General features: G+C 30.7%; 1 protein-coding gene across 3 annotated transcripts in view; it reads right to left on the bottom strand.

Annotated features, from left to right (window-relative positions):
• The window catches only part of LOC115209141 (protein TANC2), a 1,073,170-nt gene that overhangs the window by 601,663 nt on the left and 459,179 nt on the right, over positions 1 to 12,328 (bottom strand). For 2 of the 3 annotated variants that reach the window (XM_036501213.1, XM_029777300.2), the window contains one exon: positions 8,620 to 8,846. In XM_036501213.1, the coding sequence (XP_036357106.1) occupies positions 8,620 to 8,689 (70 nt within the window). In that variant the 5' untranslated portion in view covers positions 8,690 to 8,846. Of the gene's footprint in view, positions 1 to 8,619; positions 8,847 to 12,328 lie in introns of those variants that run through there. The other variant, XM_036501212.1, reaches the window with a different exon arrangement.

The following is a 12,328-nucleotide window of genomic DNA, read 5'->3' as shown; positions in this document are numbered from 1 at the left end:
TTATATTCCCTTATCAAATATTTATCTCTACTAAAGACTCAAGGCCTGAAATTTTGTGGGAGGGAGTTAGTTGATTATATCTTCCCCAGTGCTCAACTTATTTTATCAACCCCATAAAAATGAAAGACAAACTTGACTTTGGCAACAGTTGAACTCAGAATGTAAAGCCAGGGGAAATGCCACTTGGAAGTTTGTCCAGCACAGTAATGATTCTGTCAGCTCACCACCTTTCCCTTATCAAATATTAAAAAAAAAAAAATTAAAGACAATGTATTTTATAAATGTAAAAAAAAATTTTAGTCCTTACAAAGCACGCACTCAACCTGAAGTAAATAATAAAAGAAAAATCTCTCACATCAAATATATAATTAAAAATTAACATGTTTTTAAAGAAAACAATTTACTAACAAGATACTTGAGCATTTTTACCAAAAGTTGCATCAAGTTTCTACTTAAAACAAACATTCCACCAGCAAATCTGAACATTTTTTGTACATCATGTTTAACATCTTATCTTTTATATCATATCTTCAAGAATAAAACAGAAATGTATAAAAAAAAAGTGTCTTTCAATCAGTTTAAATGTTTACATTAACAACATTTCAACAACATGTTTTAATACTTATCACAAAAATGGGTGTAACTTGTTATAGCAACAAGATTAATTAAACGATCTGTACTTAGAAAAGAGATAATGTATAAATTATCTTCAATTTTATTTTATATTACTGTTATAATGAAAGTGAAAATAGTAAACAGCCATTGTATTTTCTGTTTTTTGTCTTTTTTGACATGTGTGCTATACAAAAAACACTAAAACATCTCAAAAGTCCTATGTAAGAATGCAGCAATGGAATGGTATATAAAAACGCAAAAATGGTAGAAGAAACAATAGAAAATAAAAATTTTTACTTAGTTGTTAATGAAGTTGTATTTTCTGAAACCATTTGTTTTACAAGAAAAATATGATTTTTCACTTTTACTGTAACATGTGCTACTCATTAATAAGCCGTATGTAACTCGAGCTACTGTAGTATTAATTACAGAATAAATTTTTCTTTTGGATGAGAAATTACAAAGAGAAAGTGGTATGTGTGTGTGTGAGTATTTGTATATATGTGTGTATATAATATATACATGCATATACATATCTACCCATCTATCAATATGGGTGTGTGTGTGTGTGTGTGTACACTGTATCATATAAAAAAAAAGGATGAGTTAAAGGTAAAAAAAACATTGACCATAAGCCTGCTTTATCTCAGCCAGCTTGGGATGATACAACAACAAAAGCAACAACAACCAGAACATCAGATTCTCTTTCCATGTAAAATTTAGTGTGTATGAAATATGCACAAGTAGAATAATGCTGCATAGAAGTGAAATATGGGTGAAGTGAGATTTGTCCTTATCTACTTAATGTTAGTAAATCCAGAGTTGAGCACCAATCACATGGATCCTTGTTGTCTAGAGAGATTTAGTCATGTAACTAATATTATTAATGATTACTATTTTATTGTTAAATTTCTTCTGCATGAATACAACACTGTCAGTGTTCCATTTGTCGTAAAGAATTTACTTGAATCCTATATAACTGTCCTGTCAACAGCAATTTCAATGGCTTCACTTCCAACATAGCAATGCTATTTCAATGCTGGTTTACTTTGCGGGAATGAAAGCTAAGAAATCTTAAAAATATGATGCATGCTGCAGTATAGTGATTTTATGTTCTGTCAGAAATTGTTGAATTAACAATGCTTTATGTAGGAGGAACCATACACCAAATATCCATAACTCAGATTAACGACAATAAATGCTCAAGCACAAACATTTCAAGATCCATGAAATTTTATTTACAGTATGAGCAAGTATTTCAGCAGTTAGATGTTTTCACTGCCACAAAGTATGGTTTATTGTTAAGAAGCTCTCTTAACAATCATGATTGCAAGTTCAATGTTATTATGCCACTTCTTGGCAAGTGTCTTCTGCCATAACCCTGTGGTCAGGCCAGGTATTAGAAGTGAAATTTGAAAGCCAAAAATTAGGTGGAAGCTCGTCATATAGTCTCTAATTCATTAATCATTGTTTCTCTTCCTGTATTTCTAATACAATTAAAGGCTGTGCAAAAATCAAGGCTAGTGCCTTTCTTCCTCTGACAAGCCTTAAAGAGAAATTCATAACTGAGTGACTACAATCATTCAGAGTTTTAAACAAGTTAACTGAGGAGCAAAGTTGGAACTCGTAACCAGATGGAAGAAAATAGGAGTCCTATGTGAAAATATTCGAAATAATTTTAATATCATGAATTAATATAGCAAAGTAATGATCATGTTTAACTTGGCATTTATAAAATATCTCCATTTCAAGAAGAAAATAAATTCTTAACAATACTAAATATGAGGTATAAAAATATCTAACAATATACATACATGTATAAACATCTTAATAAAATTAGTTCAACAAAAGTAAAAGAAACACAAAAAAAAACCCAGAAAGCTTCTGCAGGTTCTTAGTTCATAAATACACCTTGTATATCTAATTATGTTTACAAGCATTAGCAGTAGTTGATATTTCTTAAAGCATGAAACAAACATAGCTTAAGAATAAAATTACATTTATTTTTCAATTTCCTAATCATAATGATAGATATAAAAAAGAAAAGAAGGAAAATGAATACATCAAATTTGATGTTCTATGAATACAATAATTATAATAGCTGAACATATACTGGTAAAACAAGAATCTTCACAAAATTCTTAACTACATTATTTACAATGACACTGGAACCAGATAGCTCATTACATACTTTGATATTTATTTATAAACTCTCACCCCAAAGCAAGAAAAACTTGATACGGTTCCAAATAAAACAATGCCTGTATGTTTTTATTCAATGGGGTAAAAGTAAATAACATTTACATATACATAAACACATACATCCACACACGCATGCACACACACACACAGAGTTGCTCAACTTAACAATAACAATAATATGTATCTTAGACTACTTGCTTTCAGACACGCATGCACTCACATACAGCTTTCATATATGAAAACAAGTAGTCTAAGATACATATTATTATTAAGTTTAGCTACTATGAGTGTGTGTATGCACATCTATATATACATAATATGTGTGTATATATATGTTAATACTATCCTTATTAATTTGATAATCACTTGTTTGTCCCTGCTGCTTTTCACTGAATTAGTCTACATTAGTGGACCCCACCTTCTTGTTATTTATATCAATATATCATCTACCAGGTTGAATTTTATACAATCTGATCTAGCTACCTCATTGAATGTCTTTACTTCTTTTCTCTGCTACATGGTAAGTGCTCGTCCTTTTTTTTCCACTACATGTTTCACTAACATATATCTCTTTCCTAACAAATGCATTATACATTTCAAACAAATATATTATACATAGAATCACTGAAACAGCAGGAAATATCAGCCTAATGTTGCTCTATCACACTCTACCATCTTAAAACAGTGAGGACATATTGGATGATATAGTCCTAGGCATATTATGTTTGAAAATAAGATAGGATAACCAGAACTGCAGTGCTTTTGAGTACAGGTCTCCTTCATCAGATCAATTGTTAGATCAAACAACATTATACACTATTATTTCAATTGAAAATATTTTTTTGTTACCAGCTAAGATAGTAAGCTACTTGTCTAAGTTACTTTGATTACTTAATCAGGAGTGGATTGAGGTGAGAGACTGTAATACCTTTACTCTCTAGTGACAGATTATTTAAGGAACAAAACTGATATACTTCTAAGAAACTATTTAGAACAACTCATAAACTTTACCTATTTGCTGTTTGTTGAAATTTGAAGTCTTGGCAATGAATTTGAAATTTATTAGCTGATAGTACTTAAGCTCTCATCTATTCATTATGTTACAAAAAGTGATGATTAGTCACCAGAATACAAGTTTCATCAGTTCACTGTTGTTCTAGACACACAATAATAAATATAATTAGCTCAACAGTAAAGTTGAAATCTACAATCCTTCATCCTGCTGTGTCTCTCTCAAACTTGATATAGGCTGCTTTAGCCTAACAGAAAATTTCTACTATTGTATTAAGTCCATATGTCATTAACATACAGCTTTTAAATCAATAAAAAATAGAGACAATGCTACTTTATGTGCATAATAGAAGTTTGTTTGTATACTATTACAAGAAAAAAAAAAGAAGTTTAGTCATGTATGAAAATTACAGATCAGTCACTTTGATACATCTTAGATATATAGTTTGCATTAAAGTTGGAGACTTAATGTAAATGTGATTGTATATTGCATAACAAGCCTCCTTACTTTTAGAGATGGTTGAACTGAAATATTTACCATATGACACTGTAATACCTACTGATGGTACTAAAATATTTTATTCAGTCCAATATCAAAGACAAACTTTTAGGCTTTAGAAGCACAATGAAACTTTTAAAACTGGTGTTTTAAATTTCTTATAGGAAAATAAAAGTTTTACTTTAATGCAGGATATTCATTCTGGATGGAAGTAGAGAATAGTATTTTAGAAAATTCTCTTTAATTTTGATATTTTCTTTTGTTTTTATATATTAGCATATAAAGAATTAAAAATATGACAGATTTTTTATTCATTATACAGTCTTAAATCAAGCACAGAAGTTGAAAGCAAAGAAGCTAACAAAATTATTGGAAGAGTAAGTTTCCTAATAATTGTCAAAAAACAATACTCCAATAGACTTTAAGAATATGATGAATCTATATTTTGAATGTGGTTACATATCCTACAATTTCTGATTCATCATAGATTAAGTTCTTGTAGAAATGTCTACAAAATCCAACAAATTACTTGCTTTGAAGGATCCTCAGTACATACCCAGATATATGCTACCCGATAGGCTTTCAATGCTCTTACATTCACAGAGAGAGAGAGAGAGAGAGAGAGAGAGAGAGAGAGAGAGAGAGAGAGAGAGAGAGAGAGAGAGAGAAAGTGAAAAGAAAATATATAATAAGACTATAAGATTATAACCAAACTTAACCTTATTAAACACTATATCTTGGCTCTTCATATAAAACATTCAAGTTAACAAGTTGAATGAGATCCATATAAACTGGAGCCAAACACAAAGAGATAAACAACCCATTCAAAAATAAATTTCATAGATATTTCATAAAATCTAAACTGTTTTCTAATATTTAGAAGATGTTTACCTTGCAGATATAAAATAAAATTATTACCTATTAAACACTATTTTCATTTCATCATTTTAATAGTTATTGGCTGATATTTTCAAGACCAATTTGCACTTTTTTTTTCCCAACACAAGTGTTAGTGCAGCAATAACTAATTTAACTATAACTTAATGTATATTTCATTCAAAGGTATCTCATAATGTTCAAATGTATAAAACGAAGCATCTGATATAAATTATAAAAGTAACGATCGTAAAATCATTGTCAGAATTTATAACTAAGGGAATCTACCTTGTATTAGACTGCACTTAGAGATAGTAAACACACACAGAACTGAATTTTATTTTTTATTGTATATTTTGAAAAAAATAGTATTGTTTGTATATATAATTGCAATGGTCCTATTAAGACTTTACTACAATTCTGGAGGATGAAATATGAACACAGTATCTGTGCAACTCAAGTGGAATAAATACCACAAAGTATTTTTTGTTTAACACACTATCACATTTTTCAATCTTTTGCTGATATATTAATATACTCCACTGCACACACATAGGGTGCACAAGGTATTTCAGGACATACCTTTTTCGAGTCAGTGATACATTTTTTACTAACTCTGTATAATCTTTGTTTCAGAAAATAATAATGGCAGACCCTCAGCTTACTCAAGAAATGAAGAGGTATGCTATTATTGTGGTTATAAAGGTTGAGCATAGCGATTTAGAAATATCTACAAAGTTTGTAAGGAGTTATAGAAACTAAAGATGGAAACATATCACCAGTATCAAAGCATAAAGAGCATTCTAAATGCTCTGAAATCATCAGAACACCTGAATTTATCCAGCAAGTTCAACAGATCATTAATTACAATCCCAGAAAGTCCATAAGGTCAATTGCAAAAGATCTCCATGTGTCAGAAGTAACAGTCAGAAATGTTGTCCATAATGACATCAGATATAAGTCTTATATGATGAGGAAAGGTCAATTTGTCAGAAAAGGTAAGAGGCTCTTAAACAAACAGAAAAATCTAGCAGATTTGATTTGGTTTTTCTCAAATGAGAAAAACTTCGACCAAAATCAAAAAGTTAACAGAAGAAATGACAGAAGGTTATACTCTTTTACTTGTTTCAGTCATTTGACTGTGGCCATGCTGGAGCACCACCTTTAGTTGAGCAAATCGACCCCAGGACTTATTCTTTGTAAGCCTAGTATTTATTCTATCGGTCTCTTTTGCTGAACCGCTAAGTTAAGGGGACGTAAACACACCAGCATCAATTGTCAAGCGGTGTTGGGGGGACAAACACAGACACACAAACACATACCCACACATACATATATATATATAAATATATATACACATATATACGATGGGCTTCCTTCAGTTTCCGTCTACCAAATCCACTCACACGGCTTTGGTCAGCCCGAGGCTATAGTAGAAGACACTTGCCCAAGGTGCCAGGCAGTGGGACTGTACCCACAACCATGTGGTTCATAAGCAAGCTACTTACCACACAGCCACTCCTACGCATACCCTTCTGAAATTCCAAGTGTTATGCATACAAAATTTCCTACAACTGCCATGGTTTTAGGGGCTGTCAGCAATGAAAGACATATGATGCCTCTTTACTTCTTTCCACACAGCCTTAGAGTTAACTCTGCCACCTACATTGTGGTCCTGGAAATGATTGTTAAGCCCTGGATAGACAGTGTATGCAATGGAAGGTCATATGTGTTTCAATAAGACTCTGCACTATCACACATGGCTCTAGTAACACAGGAATGGATGGCTAAAAATTTTCATGACCACATAAACCCTAACATTTGGCTTCCTAATTCCCCACATCTGAATCCATTGGACTATTACAAATGGAACGTTGTTGAGAATGCGGTCAATGAAGACATCCATAACACCAAAGATACTTTGAAAGCTGACATAATCAGAGTAATGTCCCAAATGAATCACGACCACTTGTTTTGAGCATGTAGATGATTTAGATCTCTTATAGAAGCAGCTGTTGAAGCTGAAGGTGGCTTTATTGAATAACATTATAGAAAAGAAGGTTTATTTTTATCTTCATAGCATTTTTCAATAAATAAAGTTATTTTCTGTTATATATCTGATTTTTTTTTTTTAATAAACATAAATCTGTCCTCAAATATCTTATGCACCTTATATATATATTTATGCACTTTTCACACACACACATCCAGTGTCTGAATCCATGTTGGGAAGTAAACTTTATTAAACTCACTTATGTCTATTACCCAAATACAAGAAGAAATTTAGGGTATAATTTTATAAAACAAAACATTTATAAATAAAACATTACAATAGTGTTTGAAGTGATTCACTGCTGCTACTAAAACAATAACATCATTCAAACAATTGCTTGATTGATCTTTGTTCATACCATTTGTTATAAATTTATCCAAGCATAAATCTACAATTTACATTCCATAAACTTTGCAATGATTTCTTAGGCCTGCACATTTCAAGAGAAGAATATGGTCCATTGCATTGATTGACTATATATTGTTAATATTTGCTTTATCAAGCTTAAAGAGATAAAATAAAAGTCAGGGCAGTGGTACAACTAGAACTCAGAATATAGAAGGAATGGAACTAAATACTGAAATACATTTTGTTCAAGACTAACTTTTCTGTCATGTCACTGTATTAAAAACTGACAGCAATGGCAATTATTAACAATTATTAGATTGTATTATTTCAGTGACTGTTGAGAAGACTGCAACTGTTTCAATATAAACAGATTTTGTTTGTCACAACTGGAGGAACAATAGTTCCCAAGACCCTTTTTAGGGTGCTTGAAATTGGAAAGGAGGAAATTATTCTCAGACTGAAAATCTAGCTTGACTGCTGCAGTATAGATCCCACATCTATCAGTTGTCTAATGGGTAATTGAACCAAGCAAACAATTTAACTTGCTATCCATAAATTTGGAAGGTCCATCAGATAGGATTCCTCTATATTTCCATGTATTATATTTAACTTGCAAAGCTTTGGATGCTCCAAGGCTATAGTAGAAGACACTTGCTCAAGGTGTCGTGTAGCAGGATTGAACAAGAAATCATGTAGTCATAAAGTAAAACTCTTAACTGCATAGCTATATCTGCACCCATTAAATAATATAAGGAAAAATAAAAATAAACATTGATGGATGTGAAATATTGCTTTTATAGAAAGGTATAATTCAGAAAGAGGTAAGATATATTGCTGAAATAAGAATATATTTCACAATAAATTAGACTTCACAAAAGAAAGAATAGTAAATATATATTTTTAATTTATTTTATCTATTTATTCATTTTTTTCTGAGTTATGTCTCAAGAAATTAGATATTTAAATGATGCTCATGACCTGAAGAAATAAATAAAGGTATTATGAATACACTTACCATTGTACCACTGAGAATGGATGATTGTCAGTCCTGAACCACAGCAGTTCTCCTCTGGTATACTCTCCATTGTTTAAGTTGGTCATATCCCAGGGCAAACACCAGTAAATCCAGAATTTTGTTAGGGGCATGTAAACTTCATACCCGGTTTTGTTTTTGTTTTTGGTTTTTTTCACTGTCTTCTTAGCTTCAGTTTACAAATAGTCTAACACACTTTCCACTTTAGCCTGAAGTAGATAAATAAAAGGAAATGACAGAACAATCTAAGATACTGAGGGGAAAATATGAAAAATAATTACAAAGTAAAAATTATTGTAGGATTTCTCCCTTTTGAATAAGAACAAAAAGTGTGTGTGTATGGGAGACAACAACTTATCAAAGTTTAGTTTTGTTACCAAATTGTGTGTGTGTGCATGGGCATGGCAATTTGTTTAGAAGTTCACTTTACAGCCATGAGATCCGAGGTTCATCAATCTCACAGTTTAGCACAGCTCTGGACAATATGTCTGAATTGCAGTCTCAGGTCACTCCAGATTTAGTGATTTGTGGAAGATTGTTAGAGGAACTGTACCTTTAATTCAAAACGTCAGTCCTGATAGATTTTGTGTGATGCTAATTCTGCCTGAGGATTATATTAAAGACACATATGAGCAGAACATACTTGACCACTAATACTGTAATTTGATGTGTAAGTAAGCCCAGTTGATCAAACAACTGGAATCCTGATTGCCATAACCAGCAGGGCAAATATTGTGCATATGTAAACATACATATACACATGTGTGTGTATATGTGTATGAATATGTGCACACATGCACATATGTGTGTGAGAGTGTATGAAGGTAAGCAAATGAAGATAAATTGTTATCAAAACATTTCACAGTAATAGACCTTGGTATCAGAACAGTCATTGTAACTGAAATTTATCAGATAACTTGTACAGGATAACACTAATAAAATTGGTGTCGTAAGACCAAATAGAATTTATGTTAGTTTAACTTGATTTAATAAATCTTTGCAAGGTGAAATAGTGTCCTGTCAATTGAGCAAGTGAATTCTAGGTTGATATGAAGTATCTTTAACTTCTTCTAGAGAGCATGGATTTGTTATATTTGAGAAACATTTTTTGATTTACATTAATCAATGAACATTTCAATGTCTCCGGAAAATGTGAGAAAAGGTAAAAAACTGAAATACATCTCCATGAACTTATCCAAATTTACATAATTTATTCATTTTTCTTTCCAGGCGAGAAATCAAAAATAAGATAGAAACAAAAATCCAAAGATACATATGTATGAATCAAGCTTTAACATGAATCTATACATTCAAAATATCAATTCTACAGGTGTCATAATATAATTCTCAAAGCACTATACAATGGTGTTTGTATAGACGACTTTACACATGGAAGTGCCAAAACTTTCAGTGATATTGGTGCATTAATACCTTTTAACAGTGTAGAAAATACCAATTAAGATATCCAACAAATGCAAACAGAGCAGAGCTGATATAATTATCTGGAACACAACAAGATTGTTTCTTATACACTTTCAGCTTATATAACCAGATTACAGATTGATATTTGCACCTATAATCATTGGTACTTTTGATACATTACCAAGTGTTTACAAAGAAAACTGGGGAAGCTGAGATTCCTGCCTACGTAGAATAAACCACATCAGATTTCAGAAATGTTAACCTATTGTTAGAACACTAAAAGTATTTTACTTAAAGTTCTACTAAGCTGCTGCCTGACTTTTCTCTTTTGGGTAGAGATTAATTCTTTAGTGATAGTAAACTTTAAAGAATTCTTAAAAATAAGAGAACATACATGATAATACATTCATTGATATTTGTTTAGGTGTGTATTGAGTAAATAGATGATTGGATTGAACAAGTATTACAAACTTAATAATGATTTATATAAATAGATTATGAATTTTAATAATTCCATCAATTGATTATATGAAATGCATAATATAGTAATAGGACAAGTTTCATATTGAATTAAATTATTTCAGTTAAAGTATTGACCTTGAAATGTCATTTGATGAATATTTGAGGATGGTTGCTGATAGCAAATTTAATGTAAGTCATTCAAAAATGAAAGACAATGAATGATCAACAACTTGAAATAAAGTTAAGTTAAGAAAAATAACTTCATATAATAAAACAGTTACTTAAAGATGATGATAATATATTTAAAGCAGAGCACAGCACCCTGAACAATGAGAATGATAAAGTATATACGAGATTGCTATAACAATCTTAGAAAACATTAGTTTATCTTTTAAACTAACCACAGAAAGGACAGAGGTTTCTAACAAAAATTCTAGATAGATAGATAGATAGAGAGAGATCTCAATATAGAAATAGTACATAATAAACAAAATCAAACATGCTTTTACATCACTTTTACAGTGATTTTCCAAACATCATCTAAAAATATTAATCCTTGTATTAAACATTCTCTTGGAATGCCTATGTTGATAAAAGATATGGAAAATAAGATTGGATATTTATAGAAAATTAGTATAATTATTAAACTTTATGAAAAATTCAAACGATTTGCAATTTAATTTCTTACCAAATATGATTTACGAGAAAAACATAAATAATTTATGGTAATTTGAAATGAAAAACATGAGCTAAGGTTCAATGAAGGGACAAACTCTATATTTGTTGCTTAGGGTCTTTACTATCTCATCTTCTTAAATATAACACAGCTGCAGCTTATAATGTTTAATATCATAAGCATTAAAATCTTAACAGTTGATTCATAGCTTAAATAGAAGTTAATAACTAGAGTTGAATATTTTGTGGTAGATTGCAAAATCAGAAACACTAGTTAAATGAAAATGAATTTTAAAAATGTATATATAATTTGCAATTTTATGCAATGTTAAAGTTCATAAATAGAAAAATAGCATTAACATAATTTCTTGGGTGAGTAACCCACTATATAACACACATGCGCATCTATTTTAGAGAGAGAGAGACATATGTAAGCATATATTGAAGAGACTCAATGGAAGTGGAATATTGGAAAGTTTACTAAGATATAAATCACATAGTTACAAGCTACCTATAAATATCAACAAAATATGAGTAGCCATAATGTATAATTTGTATAATGACAGAAATGTATAATGCAATTTGTAAGAAGTATAACTCTCAAATTGAATATATATGTATACATAGCAATGAAACGTTTATTAAATGCACACATACACACATATATATAGGAATGTATATTATGAAAAGTCTCTCTCTCTCTCTCTCTCTTTCCCACACACACCACAAATATACAGTGATGGCTAGTAAGATGAAACTTTGAAGCCACTGTCAAACTTTGCTTCATAAAGGTTTATGAAACAGTTAGCAATGATGTATTTGGGTACAGATAATTTAATTCATTTAGCTGTAAGTAAAAGTTTACATGATAGGGAATCACCTGTTGTGTCAGTTGGCCAAAGAGGCCACAGCCACTTCATCTGTTTGGAGATAAAAATATAGCTTATGGATATTTAAAGTCACTACATATATCAACTTAATAAACCAGTAGGTGATATTTACATAATGGTAATTTTGTTGCCAAGGTAGTGAATTAATCAAATAACGATGTACTAAGCAGCATATTATGGAAAATTGGAAATGTATAGTAAGGTACGATATTTATGTGTGTGTGTGTGTGTGTGTGTGTGTG

The sequence above is a fragment of the Octopus sinensis genome, linkage group LG3 (genome assembly GCF_006345805.1).
Source record: "Octopus sinensis linkage group LG3, ASM634580v1, whole genome shotgun sequence".
NCBI classification, from domain to species: domain Eukaryota; kingdom Metazoa; phylum Mollusca; class Cephalopoda; order Octopoda; family Octopodidae; genus Octopus; species Octopus sinensis.
Note: the sequence above shows the minus strand (reverse complement) of the source record. Positions and strands in the feature narration are given on the sequence as shown.